The sequence below is a fragment of the Felis catus genome, chromosome D2, assembly GCF_018350175.1.
Source record: "Felis catus isolate Fca126 chromosome D2, F.catus_Fca126_mat1.0, whole genome shotgun sequence".
Taxonomy (NCBI): Eukaryota; Metazoa; Chordata; class Mammalia; order Carnivora; family Felidae; genus Felis; species Felis catus.
In genome coordinates, this window is record NC_058378.1 from 67,561,267 (window position 1) to 67,583,382 (window position 22,116).

Here is a 22,116-nt window from a genome sequence, read left to right on the forward strand (position 1 = left end):
TTCTGTTGTAATTTGTGCCATGTATTTAAGAAAGACTTCACCTTGCATTCTGTCCTACAAATTCTACCCTGTGGCCATAAGTTATAGAAAGGAAAACAGTGATCCTCCTGGGTTGGGAGGGAGGAGAAGGGGCAATATAAAGAATTCTACTTCTCACCATTGTCCTCCTAAGTTTCAATTTGCCAAAATAATTAAAATTCATTAAATTAAAATTTTTATTTCCCCCCTTACCAAAAATTTACAAACACCTCTATACACAGCACAAACCCTTAAAATAAAAATAGTTTGTCCTTTAGGATCCAATGTCTTATATCTAATGGAAGAAGTACGTAAGGATTTATTGAAACCTTTATCACACACTCAATATTCTCTTTTCTGTGGAAATGATGAATGCATGTACACTGAAGCTTAATCACTAGATCAATGCTGCCAGCTAGGACTTCACCACCCTTCTGTTAACACATCCTGGAGATTTTAAAAACACTTTATTTAATAAAAGTTAAACATACAAAAAACTGAAATTAACACATATCCTAAAAATCACCATCTTCCAGTAATAGGAAGACATTTTACTATGCATATATTTGGCTTAAACTCAACTCAGGATAACTGTGATGTTCACTTAAACCAACAAATGCTGACAACTTGATCTAGTTAACAAAAATTACAAACTCAGCTACATGAACATAATATACAGGGAAATTATGGTCAGATTAATGCACAAGAAATACAGTAAATTTTTAATGATGAAACATTCAGTATTCTTGTTCATTAATTTAGCCTTGGTTTTTTTGTTTTTTGTTTTTTTACAAAAATAGTATCTACACTGTATACAGGGCTATACATCAGCTTTTTGTTTTCTTATATAAACATTACACATCCAAAAAATGGTACCACTACCATAAGGGAAAAATCAACACAGGAAAAGAGCAAACATTAAAAAAAAAAAAACACCACCTTAGAAAAGGTAGCAGGTCCTAAACATGGTTTCTTATTACATAAAACTCAGTGGAAAGAATGTAAAAGCTGAATCAATTTTAGAGATAGCCTAATAGGCTTAGCAAACAAATTATTGAAGGAAAAACCTCAAAACAAAGTTTGCCATTTACAAATTAACATATTTCTAGGCTTAATTAGGCAATAGCTAGGTTTACGTTGAAGATAAAAGAGCTCTTTAACAGGTTGGTATTTTGCCTTGATGTTCCAGTGAATTGCTACAATATGTGGCAAGTTCAAAGATCTGAGTATTCCAAGTTAGGACTTCACAAAATGTATACACCATCCATTAAGTAAGGGCCTGATATTAGGAAGATCAACAATTCATCTAAGTGCTGTATTTATGCAGCATCTATCTAGAAAAGTTGCTTTATTCAACAAACTTTGAGGAAACTGTGGTAGTAGTAACAAAAGTTAAATGAATAGCAGTTATCAAATGCAATTTCTTCAAGTTTCATTCTATTGAAGTCAAACAAGGACGACAATGGTATCTTCCTTACTCATCTAACAAATAATTTACCTTTAGAAAAATATAAGGATAAAAAGGTAAATGTAAAGCCCTGCAGAGATGAAATCCAACAGTTTTTCTGATTATTGAGGCATCAAATGCCTGACATTGTATTTAGAGGTATCCTGATATTGTGTCATAGGTTTATCAGCAATTCCACAAGTTCCTACTCCAACTTTGCCGGTTACACTCTCAGGTGAAGCAAAAATACTCCTTTTAACCTAGTGGAAATAAAACAGAAACCATTTTGATTAGTTTTGGGGGAACAAAATTTCTATGATACACTTAAGTACATCAAGAGAACTGGAGTGCTCTTTTAAATAAAATCTACCAGAGATCCCCAGCATATAAAGCAGGTTAACAAACAGGTAGGATTCACCACACTCCCTCTAAGGGTATGTTAGGTACCAAACAGTTTTTCAAATTTTAATTTATAGAAGGGTAAACAATCTAGATCTTTTGTAATTCCTGATATAAACTCTCTCATAGTGTTTCTATTGCAGAGACCATGGCTAATGGAGATATTTTGCAATAAGCCAAATGGAAGATTGAAGAGGATTATGATAACAAGACCCAGCTATGATCTTTTGAACCTATGTACCACATTTTTTCATTTATTTTTTAATGTTTATTTTTGAGAGAGAGAGAGAGAGAGAGAGAGAGAGAGAGAGAGAGAGAGAGAGAGAGAGCGCGCGAGCATGAGTGGGGGAGGGGCAGAGAGAGAGAGGGAGACAGAATCTGAAGCAGGCTCCAGGCTCCAAGCTGTCAGCACACAGCCTGACGCAGGGCTCGAACCCACAAACTGTGAGATCATTACCTGAGCCGAAGTTGGATGCTTAACTGACTGAGCCACCCCAGGTGCACACCCCCCCCCTTTTTCATTTTAAAGTTATTTTAATGACAGTTATACTTTTCAAGTTTATGAAGTATGATGAAAGGATTTACTAACCTGGCCTTTTTTGTTTTTAGAATAGGCTCTATTGTTAAACTGTTGCCATTTCACCTTCTGGTCCTCTCTTTCCTGCTCAAGTTCTTTTATTCTCTGTGCTTTTTTCAAAGCTTTCTTCTTTTTATATTCACGCTGCTGGGCAATCATTTCTTTTCTGTGTGGATATAACAGCTAAATGTCAACTCTTAAGATTTAATAGATGATTTCTTTAGAGATATTTAGCAGTGCAAAAAACAAAAACAAAACCCCAGAACAACAACAACAACAACAAAAACCCATAATAAACCTACACATTCCATGAATAGAAGCACTAAACATCAACAGTGCCAATCACCCAGTATTACTACGTAAGGTTATTTGAGATACACAGCATCCTTGGAAGCTTTCAAACCATATCTATAATCTATTACCCATTCAAATCAAATATTTAAACTAGGACTTTCTGACATTTACATCACTTTTGCCAGATGTGCCTTAGAATGAGTTTTAATGTTAATAGAGATCTAAACCTTTATCCTTTTCTAAATGGATAGCAACTTTATGCTGCATTTTGCAAAACTATATAGAGATGCAATGCAGATAAAACTATTTCATCTAGACTAGAAGAGTACAGAACAAAGGAAAATCACAGCTTAAAATTCTTAAAAACAAAAACTGGGGTTTTCAAAAACACTCCTCTATCTAGGATCAGAGCCTAAAGCTCTCTCAATAATTTCTGCTCAGTTTACATACTGACTTCTCACCAACAGGATGATGAGGTCTTTAAAAAAGAAGCAATACAATCTAGAGGTCTTTGTATCATGTAATCATCACTATGAAGCTAAGGGTGGCTTTTTTACACAGATGTCAAAGACTAAAAATAGAGCGATGTTACATTGTTCTACGGTCTGATTTTTTACTTTTTTTTTTAATGTTTGTTTATTTTTGGGAGAGAGAGAAAGAGAGTACGAGTGGGGAAGGGGCAGAGAGAGACAGCAACCCAAGCAGGCTCCAGGCTCTGAGCTGTCAGCACAGAGGCCGATGCAGGGCTCGAACCCACAAACCGCAAGATCATGACCTAAGCTGAAGTCGGACGTTTAACTGAATGAGCCACCCAGGCGCCCCTACAGTCTGATTTTTTTATTGGGATACTCAGGTGATCTAGTTTCCCCAAGCTCAAATATATTTACTTATGTAGCAACTTTTTAAAGTCTTGAGGGGCGCCTGGGTGGCTCAGTTGGTTAAGTGTCCAACCCAGGTCTTAAATTTCAGGGCCCTGAGTTCAAGCCTCACGTTGCTCCATGCTGGTCATGGAGCCTACTTAAAACAACAAAACTGTTGAAAAATCCAGAAAGAGAAAACTGTGGAAAATGTAAGTTCATTAAAATGTTGATTCTACCTCATATACAGGTCAAGCCATACACTTCTCTATCCTCCCACTGCTGCTCCCTGAGTTCAGGACACCATTACCTCACACCTGATCACTGCACTAGCTGCTTTCCCTCGGCTGTCAGGGATTATTTGAAAGCTCAACTATGATCATATTATCTCCTCTATTTGAAATACATCAGTGGCTGTCAAGCTCTTTGTGATTTGGCCTCAACCTCTAAGCTCTTGTCAAACCACCCATCTTCAAGCCCTATTTTCACTATAGGAATTTGTTTCCGTTACCTCTATGTTCCCACCTTGTTTTCTTTAAATAAACATTTACTAAACTCTTACTACGTTATCAAGAACTGTACCACATGCTTTATTAATGCTAACACTTAATCCTCAGAACCCTACAAAATAGATACTATCAACCCTGTTTTACAAACGAGGAAAGAAGTTAAAAAGTTTGCCCAAGGTCATACCTTCAAGTTCATTACCTAGCTAACTCCTTTTCTTTTCAAATCTCAGTTTAGATGTCATTTTCTCAAAGAAATTTGCCCCGATGACTAAAGTACAGTTTAGGTATCTTTCCTCTGTTCCCTTAAAGTACCCATCATGTTCCCTTAGTAACTTCTATAATTTACTATTAAAATTCTCCTTTAATTTTGTGCTTTCTTCTCTAGACTATAAACTCAATCAGGACAAGGTCCAAGTTGGTTGTCTTCACTATGGTATAACTCTAGCACATGGTTCAGTGAGAGGTACATATTATCTTCTTAAGAAATGTTTACTGAATGCCTAAGTGGGAACCAAAATGTCTTCACTTTACCTAGGTATACACATACAGTGCTGACCCTATACAGCTAATCTTCAAAACAACGATAAGGAGTATTTTAACATTCTCACCCTAATCTAGCCTGCGTGAATTCCACAGACTGCCTCAAATACCAAAATGGGGAAGATTACATTTAAACTGCTAAAGTCAAAGTCACTTACTTTGACATGGGCTTGTTGCCACTGTCCTCCTTTGCCTTCCTTCCTTCTTCTACAGGTTTGAGGTTCAACAGTGGAGTCACTTCAGCATTGCCATAGCCAGCAAAGGTGATTGCAGCGGTGCCATTTTCTTCATCTATCTCCTCAATCTCGGCTTCATAACACCTGTAAAGATATCATGACTGTAAGCAGGTGAGTAAAGGTTTAGTACTCAACCTATAAGACTTACACTGCAGTGATTCAACTATTACATGTGTCTAAAATGGAACTTCTGTAATCAGTTGGCTCTTTGGTAAAGATAATACAAACAGTAGTTGGAGTTAGCCATCTACTATCAAAAAAAAGGGGGTTCCTAATCAAAATATTGTCAGGAAAGTCTCCTACATGTCTATTAAATGTGCTTTAGTCTATCTCTCTGAGAAAAGATTTTTTTTATAGGAATAACTTCAATGTATGTGCTTCACGTAAGTCTAAGATAGCCAACCATTCACTCAATTTTCAATCTGAGGAAGAAATTAGGATTATTTTTTAACTACCATTCATTTTCCTCTGCTTTGATTTTTCTGTCCTCTAGGATCCAAGCCCACCAACTGCCCCAAAATTTACTGTAAAGCTAAAAACTAAACTGTATTATAGTGGTAACCACCCAAGAATCAAATTGACTTTACAAATCATATTGGCTATACAGAAAGATTAACACAGGGTAGTTCAAACTGAATAAAAACTTCTTACCATTGTATTTTATTATTTCATGTTATAGTTAGAGTTTTTTTCTACACTTACTGTCCATCTTCACTCCAGATTGCCATACACTTGTCTCCTACTTTCCATGAATGAGTGGGCTGAGTAGAAGCAAAACTGTCTGAACTTGCAAGAGTTTCAGAAGGCTGAGTTGACAGAAGGTCTTTGGTTAGTTCTATAACTTCCTAAAAAGAAAAAACAAAAACCATAGCATTATTTTTATAATTTGCTTATCACCTTTCAACAGGTTTTTATTTTGATGACTTTAGCTCTCCACCATAAAGCACTTATTAAGTACACTACATAAATCTACTTGTAGTTCATAACGATACTATGATGTAGGTACTATGATTATCCTCATGTAGAAACTAAGATACAATATTTTATACAGTGGTGGAACTGGGATTTAAACCCACAGTTGCCTTTCAATTAACCTCAAATACTAACAGAAAGCGGCAGACTTGAGCTTATACCATTCTTCCTTTCTTTCTTCCTCTCTCTTTCTCTTTCTTTTTTTAAGTAAGCTCTACACCCAACATGGGGTTTGAACTCCTGACCCTATTATCAGGAGTCGCTTGTTCTACTGACTAAGCCAGCAAGGTGCCCCTACCATGGCATTATTTCTAAGTGCCTGTTTTAGCTAAAGAGATCTAATATGAGAAACAATCAATTATGAGGGACTGAACTAGATTCAAGATCACTTTTATCTTCTATCTTTGTCACATGTATTTCATGCAACTGGATTGTTTTACAGGGCATTATTGGCAGTAGTATTAACTCTCCAGCCATGTTCCCCACCCCCATCAAAAAAAAAAAAAAAATCAAACCCGAAACACTTGAAGCAACCTTATTAGTAATACCTATTTCTACTAAAGTATTATAGGCATATAGAAAAAGCCAGTAGTCTTCCTAGTCACTTATTATAAAACTTACCCCATCCAGATAAGCAAATTACCAGGTCAGATTTAAAATATTCTAAAAAGCACATTAGCACAGCTTCATTTAAAAGGAAAAAATAAATGTAACACACATAGGCAGGCAATACCTGCCTGTGTGGCAAATATTTTCTCTATTTCAGGCTTACACTTATTGGCTTCATTCAAGGGTGTTTGGTACGGTTAGTTAAAAAACTTAAAAGATATAGTACAAATGGCCAGATTTTGCTACCTATCTGCTTTTTTCACTCCAGTGAAGATCTATGTTATGTATTACCTTATATGATTTATTTTAAAAACTCACATACCCGTTCCCCAACTGCTACATATAAAATACCTTAAAACATCACAGTGTTTTGGGAGAAAAAGTAGCAAAGTTAAACTCTATACTGAGTTTATGTCTCCCACTGAAGTTTTATAATAGTAGCTGGTTCAGTAGCCAAGAAGTTATATATTACCTCTTTCCTAAAGATTCTAAATCTTCCTGGCTATTTCTGAAAAACTAATATTTGAGCCTTCAAAAAAGGGGGGGGGGGCGTAAGCCCTTGGAGAAAGGCCTGTTTTGTAAATAGAAAAACTAGGCTAACTCAGATTTGAATTAAAAATTCAGTATAGTATCTTAAATGACATTTTATTAGGTACCAAATAGCTATTCAAATGCCTTTTAATTAGATAATCCTTTGCAAATAAGGCAAAGAATTTCCAAATAAATAGATCAGGTACTATACAAAGAAGAATAAACTGTCCAGTCTTGTTTTTAATCGATTACTATTAAGGCCAGGAATATAATCCTTGACTCGAGAGCCAATACAATCCTTATCATTAAATAATTCCATTTAACTAAAACACAAACATGATTTCTGCATTTGTAGGTCTCTGATTTAGATTCTACCTCTCTTAAGACAGAGCATCTTGCCATTTTATTTTCCTAAGGAAATTACAGTTTCACCAAAGGGTCCTGAAAAGCTGTGCATGTTACAATAATTTTCAGAGCCCTGCACTGAAGTGACACTTTAAAAAAAATCCAGGGCTTATCCCTAGTTGTCCTTTCATTTTGCCATGTTTTACATACCCCTCCCAACAAACTATGAAGACCCTTTCAATGTTTTCTTTACATGTGCATATGGACCAAAGTATTAGAGAAACTATTTTATGTATGAGGGGGTTCTTAAAGGTACATACCATTAATTACTTTTCCTCCCCCAAGTCTGAGTTCTGAAACTGCTCCTTCATCGACAGATGGGCAGCAGTTACAGTAATCGGCAATTCCAGGAAGCATCAGATGTTGTGATCTACATATCAGCAGGTCAAAGGGTGCACTCAAGCACTCTGCTTACTGAAGGAAGGCGTTTCGGGGATGCAGAGAGCCACTGTAATATATGAGACAAGTGACTTGACCCCTGCCTCCTTTAGAACCAGTTTATTCAGCAAAACAGCCTAATAAATTGACTATTTTTGTGATTATCACAGACTGCCTCGGGAGCTAGTAAAAGCTAGCCTAGATTTTACTATACCTACTTTTTTAAGTGAAAAAAGGCAATTAGGACTTCAGTAGATTAATGTGCTGCCTGCTGAGTAACTGTATTCTATATGAAAGACAGTACATATAAATGTGGAAGCCTTACTGGCAAAATGAAGTCAATGAGAAAATGTAGGAAAGCACTTTGTCATAAATGAAAGGGGAAACAAATTTAAAACCAGGATAAAGACATTCCACTAAAGGAACACAAAATAAAGAAGGCCACAAACTCAGTCATCAGTCTGAACAACTTTTCAGCAAATATAAAAGGCAGAATTAAATATCCAAGGTATGAGGTATATCCCAGAAAATAGAGAAGAGAAAAAAAGGAAAATTATTTTTAAAAAACCCACGACAAAACAGAAGCTATAACTATAGTCAGTGGAGACAATTACTAGGTGGAAGCAGATATGTAAACACTTTTCAGAACTTTAATCTTCAATGATGCCTTCCATCTCTAATTTTCAGTTCAAAACAGACCTGTATCTAGTAAACCAAAATGAAAAATTTGTTTTCATGACAAAATAAGAGCGAAAGAAATCGTGATCACGTCTGGTCAGGAAAAACGTACTATATTACTACTATCTGAAGTTTTAGAACTTGAGCTTCTAAATCTGTGCTATCCAATATGGTACTCACATGTGGCTACTAAAATAAAATTAAGAATTCAGTTCTTCAGCTATCCTAGCTACAGTTCAAATATTTAATTGTCCCTAGTGGCTCCAGTACTACAGTAGATACAGAACGTTTCCATCATCACAGAAAGTTCTACTGTAAACAGTGCTGTTCTAAATGGGTATTTTACGGATAAATAACCATTACTAACTGAACCCTAAATAAGCCATTTATGTGCTTACCACAATGCCTACCACAATGGCCTCTCTCCCTATAATACTTCCACTATAGATCATGTCATAGCAAGGCAATTCTGCCTGGACCCTGACAATTCATTCCAGAAACATTAAAAAGACCTCACAATAATGTTGTTTCAACCTTCACTCCCAACTCCCCCTCCACCAGTTCCACATATATCCCTCCTCCAACTGCCCAGGAAGCAATATACACAATATTGACAATGGTTTATTTTCTTCAAAGAAAAAAAGGACTGCTTTTAAGTTGGTAAAACAAGATGCATGCCAGGATCCTTCTTTGAAGCAAGCAGAAAGCTGGCCTAGGAATGGGAGAAACTACTCCCAAAACATCTTTTAATTATTGACTGGCACTCTGAAATTCAATGGCCTGACTTCTACATACTGAAGATGGGTCTTGTTTTCTGTGTTTTTAAAAACCACATACTACTGCAACTCAGGCAAGTTTATCCTAAATCTACAACTTAAACCTGAAAATATTCAACTCATTTTAATTATGTCCAGATAAATCCTTTCAAAGTCCTGTATCTGGACACCATTTCAAATAAGTTTCATTCATTTGCAGTTCTAATAGCCCTAAAATATTAATGTTAATGGGCAAGAGGATGATAAAGGGAGGGAAAGAATTTAGATAGGATAAAGATGATTCGAGTTTTGTACTGAATCAGTAAAGACCATCTAACCAAAATACCTTTTAAAATTTTCAAAATAATCAGGTTCAAAATTTTAAGTTCTCAAAATTTTTTAAAATGAAGTAATACACATGTACATATATACAGTATTTTTATTAACATAATGTTCTAAGAAACAACAGATATTTACTATAATGGTTTTGTCTGTCTTGAAACCCCAGTGCAAATTTTAAAAAGCAAGTTTCATACCTACGGAACTCTTCCATGACAAAACAAATTAAGATCTCCTTTCCACATCAATTTAACCTCAACAAGCGCCAACAACTACACTGTAAAATCTACCCTTAAATTCAAACATTATGTAACATTTATGCAGAAAACAAGTATCTCCTTAAATATTTTTATAATGTGTTTTCAATATGTTTACCTGCTAGCTTTGAAACACACATACACTCTTATTTCATGTTCAAGAACCTTGTGACATTAAAAAGAACCCTAATCATGTTACATTTTTCTCATTTTTTTAGTCATTTATAAAATTCTTCCACATTTGTTTTCATTCCAGTACAATTAACATTTTTAATTCCATATTATTTTTGTCCTTTTAGTTACCTTTGGAACTAAATTTCTTTTGCCAGATCTTTAAAAATAAAAGTACTTTCCACTGTAAAGTTAAATCAACTCTGATTTTTAAAAAATTATATGAGCATATAAAATTTACACAACAAAGAACAATGCTTTACTCATTTCGATGTATACAACTGAGGAAGCGGCAACCCTACTTCTGTGAGCAATATACACCTATGTGCATATACACGTTTACACACAAGGGAGGATAGCGGGAGAAACACTCCGAATTGTGCTTTGGATTCTATGCAAGAAACCATCTGAAAAACACAAATACTTTTTTTCAAACAATATAACTATTAGCGTCCTCTGATACTTACTTGTAAATCTTTCTTTAATTTCAGCAAATCTTCATTTTCTCCATTTCCAGACAATGCAGCTTCAACTTGCTGGAGTTGAGCTTTGTAGCTTGCCAGCTGTTTTGCTAGATCCTCTGACATCTAGGGAAAACAAAAAGGGTAAGACCATGAAAACTGAACAAAAAACACCATAAAAAATAACTTCCTGTCTGCCTGACTTAATCTTTACCAGTTTTGCTCCCAACTCCTTCATAGAAGTCATTGCTGCAGCTCCTCACCATTACCTTTACACTTAGTTCTGAGAAAAGCTGTGAGCCAAACCCAAACATCAAGGCAATGAATTCTGCAGAGTATAAACTTGTCAGATAAATTCCACACAGAAACAGAAAATAAGAGCTAAGATAAAAGGGAAAAGGAGAATTTCTATTTTTTAAACTTGTGTTAACAAGGAAGACACTGTATTTGGCTGAGTTGTTACATCTTCACCAAAAAAAAAAAAAGGGGGGGGGGCAGCACTAATCGGTTGGAAGAGTCAAAGACTGCCGACAAAAATATTTTGAAGCACTAGAGAAAACTTCCAGAACAAAATACAAATAGCTTTTGGATTAACTACATAAAAAATTCTCTGTACACGAGCTCTTCAGTTAGCGTGTTTAGAACCTCTTCCCAGAGCAAACAAACCAACAAACCAACCCCCAAAAAACCCCAGTCACTTAAATACTGTCGATGCAGCGTCTTCAGAGAAACCGCACCAATACTATCCCAGTTAGGCATTCTAAGGAGCGTGCCTTTCACCAAATCTGGCTCATTCTTCTCCGGAAAGTAAGATAAAAGAATCCTTTCTCGATTTACAAAGCAAACACGCCGGGTTTCCGAGGATCCTTCTCTGTGTTTACGACTCCCGTCCAACGACAGCCTGGAAGCTTGGAAGGGCTCCAAGGGGGCTACCGCGAGCCTGCCTGCTCTCCTCCCAGTCACCCAACACCTCGGGGCCCGCCACAACTGGTCCATTATTTCAGACCTCGACATGCAAACACAATCTCCAGGGAAACCGAAAACACAAACGGAGCGGACCCCAGCGGGTCCAGAGCCTCACCCCCCCCCCCCACCCCAACACGCTCGGCACAGAACGGCCGAGGGCGTCCTAAAGAGGCCTCCCGCGTCCCCACCCCACCCGACGACGGGTTTCCGGGGTTAGCCTCGTTCGCCGCCACGACACCGAGGCCCGAGGCCCGAGCCCCACCCGGGACAGCGCAGGGCCCAAAACCCTGGCTGGGAGAGGTGGCCGGGCTCCCAACGTCCCTGCCGGCGCCCAGGCCTCTCCAGGGCGGCCCACTCCTCGGCCTCAGGCCTCCGCTTCAACTCGAGAGAGGCCGAGGCCTAGCGAGGCCCTGCGGGCTGCCTCACCCGGTTCTTTACCTTGTGTGGGGTTGGGGGCAGGGCGGCAAGAAGGGGTCGAGACGGCGACAGCGGCGGCAGCAAAGGGAAAAAAAAAATCTCCGCGGCAACAACAGGGCGACTAGATCTGAAACAGAACTTGCTCGGCGATGAGGGGGAGGGGAAAAAAGCTGGAGACTGGAAGGAGGAAAAGACAGAAGCAGGTGAAATCTCGCGAACGTTGAAAGCCTCGCGAAAGGTCGCCCTACTCACGCGATTCCCAGCGTTCTCTGGGCGGCCCAGCCTTACTGGCGTTAGGGACGCGGACTGGGCGGAGCTTCGTTGGAAGGAAATGGCGTAGGTGGGCCGCGCCAGGCGCCGGATGTAGGTCTGGCTTATCTCAATTTCTGCTGAGAGTCGAGAGACGTTGCCTTTCGTAGGAATTGGTCCCCTTGGGCCATTGCTTAAATTCCCGAGGGAGTAATCGCGTGTTCCTTCCTAGACTAGTGGTGCTGGGAGTTGGGAGGAACGGCGTTTAGTGCAGCGTTTATACTAGGGTTGGTTCGCAAAATGTGGTCCCGGCAACCTAGTTCCTGGTAATTTATTACAAATGCAAATTCTCAGCACCCATCCCACACCTACTGAATCAGAATCTCGAGGTGGCTCAGCAGCCTAGTTTAACAAGCGCTCCAGGTGATACCAATGTCAGCCCAAATTTGACAGCCATCGCTTTACCAAAAGCCAATTAAATTGTAGCAGAACCTGTTGGAGAAGAGGTTGATTTATTTAAAACCTATTTTGTTACAACCTACTTGGTTTTAATAAAGTAAATTGTATATAGGTTAATCTCGCCTGATAGGGAACAATCTCCAAGTTACAGTATTAAATGATGAGCAGAATGATGTGAATACTTGCATTTATGTTTAAAAAGCAATGCGCATTGTCTATGTTTCTAATATATACTCTTTCTAGACGGATACATAAACCTATCTAGAGGTTTGGAATGGAAGCGAAATATTTTCACTGATTATCCTTTTTACTGTTTATCCTTTTAAAATTTTTTCCATACGTATACCGTTTGTTTTTTTCCAGTTAAAAAGAAAGTCCTGTGACAAAGAGGCTATATGAATGCCAGGAAGGAACCTTCCCAGGCGAATTGGGGTCTTTTGCTGGACCGTTCAAGAAGGTCCTCCTCTCAGATGGGCTCTTTTGGACTGTGACATCTTGCTTTAATGCCTTCTTGCTTTTTTGAAGGGGTCTTCTCTTTTCTTCCCTACATACACAGACATATATCTCTCTTATTTAGTCAGATAACCTTTATAGAGATGGAAACTAGATTTGTGATAATTGAGTGGCAATTTGTAAGAATTGAAAATGCTGCAGAGGGCAGCAGTGTGTTGCTAGAATTAAGAGGGAAGACCAGAAAGGATGTAATTCCTTAACATAATAGAAATTTGTTTAAAATATAATGTAGTTTTTAACAACTGCTTTTATTCTAATTGTGTACTTTAAGAACTAATGCCAGGAGGATCTTCCCAGAGTATAAAGTAAACTTTACAGTTGTGTAAAAATCTCTCAAATAAGAGAACTCTTAATGGAAACCACCCGCCCCCCCCCATCAGAAAATAGGAAAGTATTTATTATAAGATCCTATATGGATTTCTGGATCATCTTGATAGCTTTTGTTTTCAGTATTGTTTTTAATCTTTCCCTCCTCTGTGCAACATAGATTATATTTCGGCGGGGGGAGCAATATAGTTTTAATTTTAGTTCCCACAAAGAGATAGCAGTTGTATGTACCAGGCGTCATTCTAAGCACTTTACATGTACTCATTTAATTTTCACAATGGTTCAATAGAAACAAAACTGGAGCAAATATAAACTTTGACTAAGAGTGATACTTCAAGTAAGGGTTCAGAATTTCCATCTCAATTGAAGTGTGAAAATCTACTTTCCTTATCTAACGTTCTCATTCAAATCTGATCATGTTTATTCTTCAAAAACAGCTGTATCTAAAACTTCTAGTTCTTTTTTTCTTTTTAATTTTTATTTAACTTATTTTTTAAATTTATATCTAAGTTAGCATATAGTGCATCAATGATTTCAGGAGTAGATTCCTTAATGCCCCTTACCCATTTAGCCCATCCCCCCTCCTACAACCCCTCCAGTAACCCTCTGTTTGTTCTCCATATTAAAGAGTTTATGTTTTTGTCCTCCTCCCTGTTTTTATATTATTTTTGTTTCCCTTCCCTTACGTTCATCTGTTTTGTATCTTAAAGTCCTCATAGGAGTGAAGTCCTATGATATTTGTCTTTAAAGTCCTCATAGGAGTGAAGTCCTATGATATTTGTCTTTCTCTAATTTCGCTTAGCATAATATTAACCCTCTACTTCCATCCGCATAGTTGCGAACGGCAAGATTTCTTTCTTTTTGATTGCCGAGTAATACTCCTTTGTGTATATATATATATATATATATATATATATATATATATATATATATATATATACCACATCTTCTTTATCCATTCATCCATCTATGGACATTTGGGTTCTTTCCATATTTTGGCTATTGTTGATAGTACTGCTATAAACATTGGGGTGCATGTGCCCCTTCGAAACAGCACACCTGTATCCCTTGGATAAATACCTAGTAGTGTAATTGCTGGGTTGTAGGTTCTATTTTTAATTTTTTGAGGAACCTCCATACTGTTTTCCTGAGTGGCTGCACCAGTTTTCATTCCCACCAGCAGTGCAAAAGAGATCCATTTTCTCTGCATCCTCACCAACATCTGTTGTTGCTTGAATTGTTAATGTTAGTCATTCTGACAGGTGTGAGGTGGTATCTCATTGTGGTTTTGATTTGTATTTCCCTGATGATGAGTGATGTTGAGCATTTTTTCATGTGTCAGTTGGCCATCTGGATGTATTCTTTGGAGAAGTTCTATTCATGTCTTTTGTCCATTTCTTCACTGGATTATTTGTTTTTTGGGTGTTGAATTTGAGAAGTTCTTTATAGATTTTGGATTCCAGCCCTCTATCTGATATGTCATTTACAAATATCTTCTCCCATTCTGTCGGTTGCCTTTTAGTTTTGCTGATTGTTTCCTTTGCTGTGCAGAAGTTTTTATTTTGATGAGGTCCCAATAGTTCATTTTTGCTTTTGTTTCCCTTGCTTCCGGAAATGTGTTGAGTAAGAAGTTGCTGCGGCTAAGGTCAAAGAGGTCTTTGCTTTCTCCTGGAGGATTTTGATGGCTTCCTGTCTTACATTTAGGTCTTTCATCCATTTTGAGTTTATTTTTGTGTATGGTGTAAGAAGGTGGTCCAGGTTCATTTTTCTGCATGTTGCTGTCCAGTTTTCCCAGCATCACTTGCTAAAGAGACTGTCTTTATTCCATTGGATATTCTTTCCTGCTTTGTTAAAAATTAATTGGCCATATGTTTGTGGGTCCGTTTCTGGGTTCTCTATTCTGTTTCATTGACCTGAGTGTCTATTCTTGTGCCAGTACCATACTGTCTTGATGATTACAGCTTTGTAATACAGCTTGAAGTCTGTAAAACTTCTAGTTCTTTAAACCTGATATTTATTTTATTGAAACCTAGTAAGTAGGAGCACCTGGGTATTTCAGCTGGTTAATTGTTCAACTCTTGATTTCGTCTTAGGTCATGAACTTTTGGTTGGTGAGTTGGAGCCCCTCATCAGGCTCCGCACTGACAGTGTGGAAACCTGCTTGGGATTCTCTCTCTTCCTCTCTCTCTGCCCTTCTCCCACGTGGGATGACAAAATAGACATTAAAAAAATAGACATTAAAAAAAAACTTAGGGGGCGCCTGGGTGGCTCAGTCGGTTGGGCGTCCGACTTCGGCTCAGGTCATGATCTCGTGGTCCGTGAGTTCGAGCCCCGCGTCGGGCTCTGTGCTGACAGCTCAGAGCCTGGAGCCTGCTTCAGATTCTGTGTCTCCCTCTCTCTCTGACCCTCCCCCATTCATGCTCTGTCTCTCTCTGTCTCAAAAATAAATAAAAACGTAAAAAAAAAAATTTTTTTTAAACTTAGTAGGTAGATAACATTTGAAGACTCCAAATTGTCATTAGAATATACAGCTATTTCCTTTAACTACTAAAGAAAATTAAAGTATAGCAGCTGCCTTTGGAAATGTACCAACCCACTGCAGAGCACAAGAGTATGCAACAAACTGTTGGTTAACTGAGAGACTGTATTCTTTAGCTTAGCTTTTACTGCATCCCTTCCTGACAAAAGGTAGCCTCAGATTTGCTCACATTTTTTACTATCTTGACAAATGCCTAAAGGGATGAAGTAGAGACATGTACATAGACATAATAGCTGCTTGTGCCCTTTGCCTTCTTTAGTCATAATAGATGTTTTGAATGTTTGCCTGGAGATTTGCTGCAGGGCAAGCTACTGGCTTGCCTATTATGTATATATATATAGTGGATATATTGATATATATATCTATATATGCATGACATATATATTATATATATCTGTATATATTATACATATCTATTATATGTATCTTCTTAGAAGTATGTATTATATGTATATAAGTACTTCTTAAAAGTACTTAGTAAGTACTTCTTAGATGTATTATATGTATATATTATATATATCTATATATATATATATAGATATTGTACATATCTATTATATATATCGTCTTAGAAGTATACATAGGGGTACCTGGGTGGCTCAGTCGGTTAGGCATCCAACTCTTGATTTCAGCTCAGGTCATGATCTCACAGGTCGTGAGTTCTAGCCCCAAGTCGGGCTCTGCACTCTCTGTGCAGAGCCCGCTTGGGATTCTCTCTCTTTCTGCCCCTCCCCTGCTCATTCTCTCTCTACCTGTCTGTCTGTCTGTCTGACTCTCTCTCTCTGTTTCTCTCAAAATAAAATTTAAAAACCTTTTAAAAATACGAATTTTTAAAAAAGGGATATAATTTCTCCCAGTGGAGAGTGCCCATATCTTGACATCTAGATACATTTATCCATAAAGAGACAGCATTCCTTGGAAAAATGGCTGTTTTTAGGTCTCAGGCACAGAAAGTACAAAAGTATTTAGGTGACCCTAGAGCACCTTGCCAGAAAGTGAGGAAGTATCCCAAAACTAATAAGATCATGTCAAAAGCTCGTAGAACCCAATTTGACTCCAGTGGCCAAATGTGAGTCAAGTTGGGCTAAACAGAATAATGACTGTGATAGATTATCAGAGCACTGAATGCATTTTTAGAATCCCTGAGTCAGGCACCTGGGTGGCTCAGTTGGTTAAGCATCTGACTTCGGCTCAGGTCATGATCTCATGGTTGGTGAGTTCAAGCCCTACATCTGACTCTGTACTGACAACTCAGAGCCTGGAGCCTGCTTTGGATCTGTGTCCCTCTCTCTATACACCTCTCCCACTCACGTTCTCTCTCTCTCTCTCTCTCTCTCTCTCTCTCTCTCTCTCTCTCTCTCAAAAATAAATAAACATTAAAATCCTTAAGTCTAGAGTGATACTCAGAATCAAGGGTGAGGGAAGGGCCTTTTTTCTTTGTAGGAGAATGCTGGCCAATACCTATAGATGGAATAATAGAATTGGAAAAATCATTATGTGCAGTCCCCAATAATTGAGGCAAAGATCATCAATAGAAGCTAAAACCCATCTTGTAAAGAAGTAGGAGAAAGGGGGATGTTTGCAAAGTGGCAGAATATCACGCCATAGATTACTTAATTACAAAGGGAGAGTAAGGAAATTCAGCAGTCACCAACTTAACCTAGTGATCACATTGAGCATGACCAATGGTGGGACAACCTGACTTTATAGTCCTCTTGACTTGACGCAACATGAAATAACAGCATCACCAATGAAAAGTCTGCCAAAAATGCTTAACCTGACTATAATCAATCCTTTTGACCCAAATTTCAATTTACAGGAAATATGGAGTTAGAGGAACAGATAAAATGACCCTGATGGAAGAATCAGATCCAGAATGTGAGACATTCCATAAGAAAACGCCTAAATTCTTCAAAAGGTCAGTGTCGTTAAAAAGAGTGTGGAACTGTTCTAGATTAAGATACAAAAGACCTAACAATAAATGCAATGGATAAATCTTGATTGGGTCTTGGTTTGAAAAAGCTATAACAGAAATTTTAGGGTACTTTGGGAAATTTGAATATGGACTGGGTATTAGATGATATTGAATTACTATTAACTGAGTGTGAAATTTACTTTGGTTGCTTAGGAAAATGACCCATTCAGATATTTAGGGATGAAATACCATAACATCTGTAATTTTTCTTTAAATGGTTCAGCAAAAAAAAATTGTATGGAATTTCATAAAATCATGTGGGTGTGTGCATGAATATATGTATACTTGTGTGTATTTACACAGTAGTAGCCACTTATCCACGGGCAATATGTTCCAAGACCCCTAGAGGATGCCTGAAACCATAAATAATGCCAAACCCCATATATACTGTGTTTTTTCCCATACATAACATACTTATAATAAGGTTTAATTTATAAATGAGGCACAGTAAGAGATTAACAATAATAAATAATAAAATAGAACAATTATAACAATATTATAACAATATACTGTAACAAGTTATGTGACTATGGTCTCTCTCTCTCAAAATATCTTCTTGTACTGTACTCACCCTTCTTGTGATGATGTGAGATGATAAAATGCCTATGCAATGAGATGAAGTGAGGTGAATGATGTAGGTGTTGTGACATAGTGTCAGGTTTCTATTGACTTTCTGACTGTACATCAGAAGAGGATTATCTGCTTGTAGACTGCAGTTGACCATGGGTAACTGAAACCGTGGAAGGTGAAACTGCAGATAAGGGGGGACTACTGTGTGTGTGTGTGTGTGTGTGTGTGTGTACACACATATATGTATACGTGTATGAATATATATAGAGAGAGAGAGAGAGGAAGAAAGAATTAAAATGTGTTAGATGTTAAGATGTTAATGGTTATTGTGGAGGATATGTGACTTCATTGTACTAATCTTTCAACTTTTCAAATTTTTCAAAATAAAAAGAGAAAAGTATTTGTAAACTAGCTAGTATGGTTTTAGGTGATCTTTGTGTGTGTGTGTGTGTGTGTGTGTGTGTGTGTGTGTGTATGTGTGTGTGTGTGTTTAGGGAATGGTGGGGGAACCTCAGCAGATTGAGAGGATCTGTAGGAGCTAGAAGTAGTTTAACAAGCTTAGAAGTAATATGAGAGATTACAAAAGCTTATGTGATTGTCAGAAACAAAAGGCCATAGAAAGCCTATGGGTCAAGGTCTAGCAGGAAGATGTGGGCAGTGGAGGCTGAAGCAGTCACAGGAGCTCTTTGAAGGCCAGGAAGGAAAGCATGAGAATGAATTACTTTGACTTCCCCACATGCAGGAGAGAGTCCAATGGGCCTTGCCCTCTGATGTGGTGATAGGAACTTTTTTCATTTTTTTTTTTTTTTTGGCCCTATCTGGCTTTCTCATATAACAGCCTCCAGAGGTAGTCTTAAGATGGTCTTTTAAACTCGGAGTTAATTGGATTCATCTGTATCACAGCCCTTGAAAATACCCTCTTTATCTGAGTGTTTCCCACCCCTATGTTCATGTTGACTATTTATTTAACTTAGAAAATTTATTTAACTTAGAAAATAACTTAGTTATTGCAGAAACAGCCTGGAACATTCCATATCACTATTATTGTACAATGAATAATAGAGCATAATAGAGCAACCTTTTTTTTTTTTTTTTTTTTTTTTTTAGGATACTTAACACCAGACAACCTGAGTAGCGGGGGATATATGTACCCAAATGTAAAGAGCAAAAAGGAGACAGTGAACACAACTTCTTTCCAGAAGCCAAAATAAGCCCCAGATTTTTGCCCCATGAAAACTAATGCACATAGGTTGATACGGTCACATTTAACCATTTTATTGATAATAGTGTCAGCAGTTGCAAAGAACTGTACAATGGAGGCCTCAATGCTCAAAGAACCCATTAGGTGGCAGTGGGGACACAGGCATCTTTTGATGTCTGGTTACAGCCTGCCCCCGCCCATGCTTCCTCCAGTTATGGAGCCTTAGGGAAGTGACATCGTCAGGCAGCTTTTCAGGGGAGGAGATAGGGGAGGCAAACAACCAGAGAATACAAACAAAAGTTATGGCCTATAGTATCCAACAGATGAGGAACTGTTGGTCATCTGGACTCAACTCCTGTTCTTGATTTTAACATGTTTTTATTTGTCCTTGTTATGATTCTTTCAGTAAAATAACTTTATACCTAAGTTCTTTAGATGACTTGTGTGCTTTTTACAATATCTCTGTGTTGTCAGTTTTTGAACATAAGCTAGAACGTGAGTATGGAGTATGGCTCATTTTGCTTGGGACCCAGTACATTTAATATGTACATTTATGGTGACACTCTCATTCTTTGTAATGAGTGCTCATGAAAGGCTTTTTGTGGTCCTGGTACGTGCTGTACATTGAGATTCCTGGGAAAAGGAGTCTGACATTTCTTTGCAAGAAGTTTATTGGGAAGTGCCTTTAGGAACATCCCCTGTGAGAGTGACAGGAGCAGGGCTGGGCGGAGGGAGAAGAAGCTGCCACACGTGTGCAGCCCATCCTGTAGGAGCTCCAGAGCTGGATGGCTCCTCAGAGACCCCCTTGGGACTTTATACCTACCCAACCCCAAATGATCAGCCAATATATGTGGGCTGCCCCTGTGAAGGGGGCAGAAAAATAATTCGGCTGGACACTGTCAGCCACCAACACTCCCTCATTCTGGGTGAATGAGCACCTCAGTCCCGAAAGAGGAATCTGGGCCACACACCAGAGTATCTACAGCAGGGGAGAAGGCCTACTTTCTCTGCATCACCCTTATTTTTAGGCACCTCTGATGCTGCCTCTCCCACAGACGCTACCTGTATTAGAAACTGTGAAACGGGGGGCGCCTGGGTGGCGCAGTCGGTTAAGCGTCCGACTTCAGCCAGGTCACGATCTCGCGGTCCGGGAGTTCGAGCCCCGCGTCGGGCTCTGTGCTGATGATGGCTCAGAGCCTGGAGCCTGTTTCCGATTCTGTGTCTCCCTCTCTCTCTGCCCCTCCCCCGTTCATGCTCTGTCTCTCTCTGTCCCAAAAATAAATAAACGTTGAAAAAAAAAAATTAAAAAAAAAAAAAAAAGAAACTGTGAAACGGGCACCTGGGTGGCTCAGTCGGTTAAGCGGCCGACTTCGGCTCAGGTCATGGTCTCGCAGTCCGTGAGTTCGAGCCCCGTGTCGGGCTCTGCGCTGACAGCTCAGAGCCTGGAGCCTGTTTCAGATTCTGTGTCTCCCTCTCTCTCTGACCCTCCCCTGTTCATGCTCTGTCTCTCCCTGTCTCAAAAATAAATAAAAAAAACGTTAAAAAAATTAAAAAAAAAAAAAAGAAACTATGAAACAGGCAGGCCCGAGTGCCAGAGTCCATCTGGGCACCCTCTGGAGGGATGCAGTGCAGGGTCACCATGGCAGACCTGCAGCAGCTCCAGGTGCAGAAGGCAGTAGACTCCGCGGTGAAGAGTCTGGAGAGAGAGAACATCCAGAAGATGCTCATGTTCTGGTACAGCTGTTGTGAGGATAGTCAGGAGGCCATGCGGCAGGTGCACCAGTGCATTGAGCGCTGCCATGCGCCTCTGGCTCAAACCCAGTTGAAGAAATTCCAGGGCTGCCTGGCCCAGTGCACCATGCACTGCAGTGACAAAGCCAAAGATTCAATAGATGCAGGAAATAGAGGGTTTCAGGTGAAGTGGCAGCTGGAGACTTGTGTGACCAAGTATGTGGATGACCACATGCACCTCATCCCAACCATGACTGAGAAGATCTCTTATCCACTGGGAAATTGAAGTCTTTGTAATTGGCCATCAAGGCTGACAGCAGTAATCCATTTAATTTTTTTAATGTTTATTTTATTTTTGAGAGATACAGAGCATGAGTGGAGGTGGGGCAGAGAGCAAGAGGGAGACACAGAATCTGAAGCAGGCTCCAGGCTCCAAACTGTCAGCATAGAACCCGACATGGGACTCGAATCCATGAATCCTCAGATGGTGACCTGAGCCGATGCGGGAGGCTTAACCGACTGAGCCACCCAGTGCCCCAGCAGGAATCCATTTAAAAAGCAAAGTGAATTTTGGTCTTTGAAGTTTATGAAGAAATTAAGGATAGCAGGCAAGTTTGAGGCATGTGTCACTTGCCTCTACACACTGGTTCCTTTGTGTTTCAACCCTAGAAAGTGAAATGGAAAAAACTGGTGCTAAAATTTGGGTCTGAGATAGCACAGAAGAATTTTTGGTAAC

The 22,116-nt window shown here is 38.8% G+C and overlaps 2 protein-coding genes across 3 annotated transcripts; one reads left to right on the forward strand and one right to left on the reverse strand.

Moving 5' to 3' along the window:
- Window positions 1-468: 468 nt before the first annotated feature.
- SMNDC1 (survival motor neuron domain containing 1) lies at window positions 469-12,007 on the reverse strand. Of its 2 annotated transcripts, XM_006938169.5 has the most exons (6): window positions 11,838-12,007; window positions 10,440-10,559; window positions 5,580-5,722; window positions 4,800-4,961; window positions 2,454-2,607; window positions 469-1,725 (listed from the first exon to the last, which is right to left on the reverse strand). In XM_006938169.5, exons 2-6 carry the CDS (start codon window positions 10,557-10,559, stop codon window positions 1,588-1,590), a joined length of 717 nt encoding a protein of 238 aa, XP_006938231.2. In that variant the 5' UTR covers window positions 11,838-12,007; the 3' UTR covers window positions 469-1,587. The 2 variants fall into 2 exon arrangements, with proteins under 2 accessions (XP_006938231.2, XP_011285861.1); XM_011287559.4 differs by lacking the exons at window positions 10,440-10,559; window positions 11,838-12,007 and adding an exon at window positions 7,655-7,793.
- A 9,176-nt stretch (window positions 12,008-21,183) lies between these two features.
- Window positions 21,184-21,815, forward strand: LOC101098582 (protein FAM136A-like). Its single transcript, XM_045040663.1, has one exon. The coding sequence runs from the start codon at window positions 21,271-21,273 to the stop codon at window positions 21,664-21,666; it is 396 nt and encodes a 131-aa protein (XP_044896598.1). The 5' UTR covers window positions 21,184-21,270; the 3' UTR covers window positions 21,667-21,815.
- The last annotated feature ends 301 nt before the right edge of the window (window positions 21,816-22,116 follow it).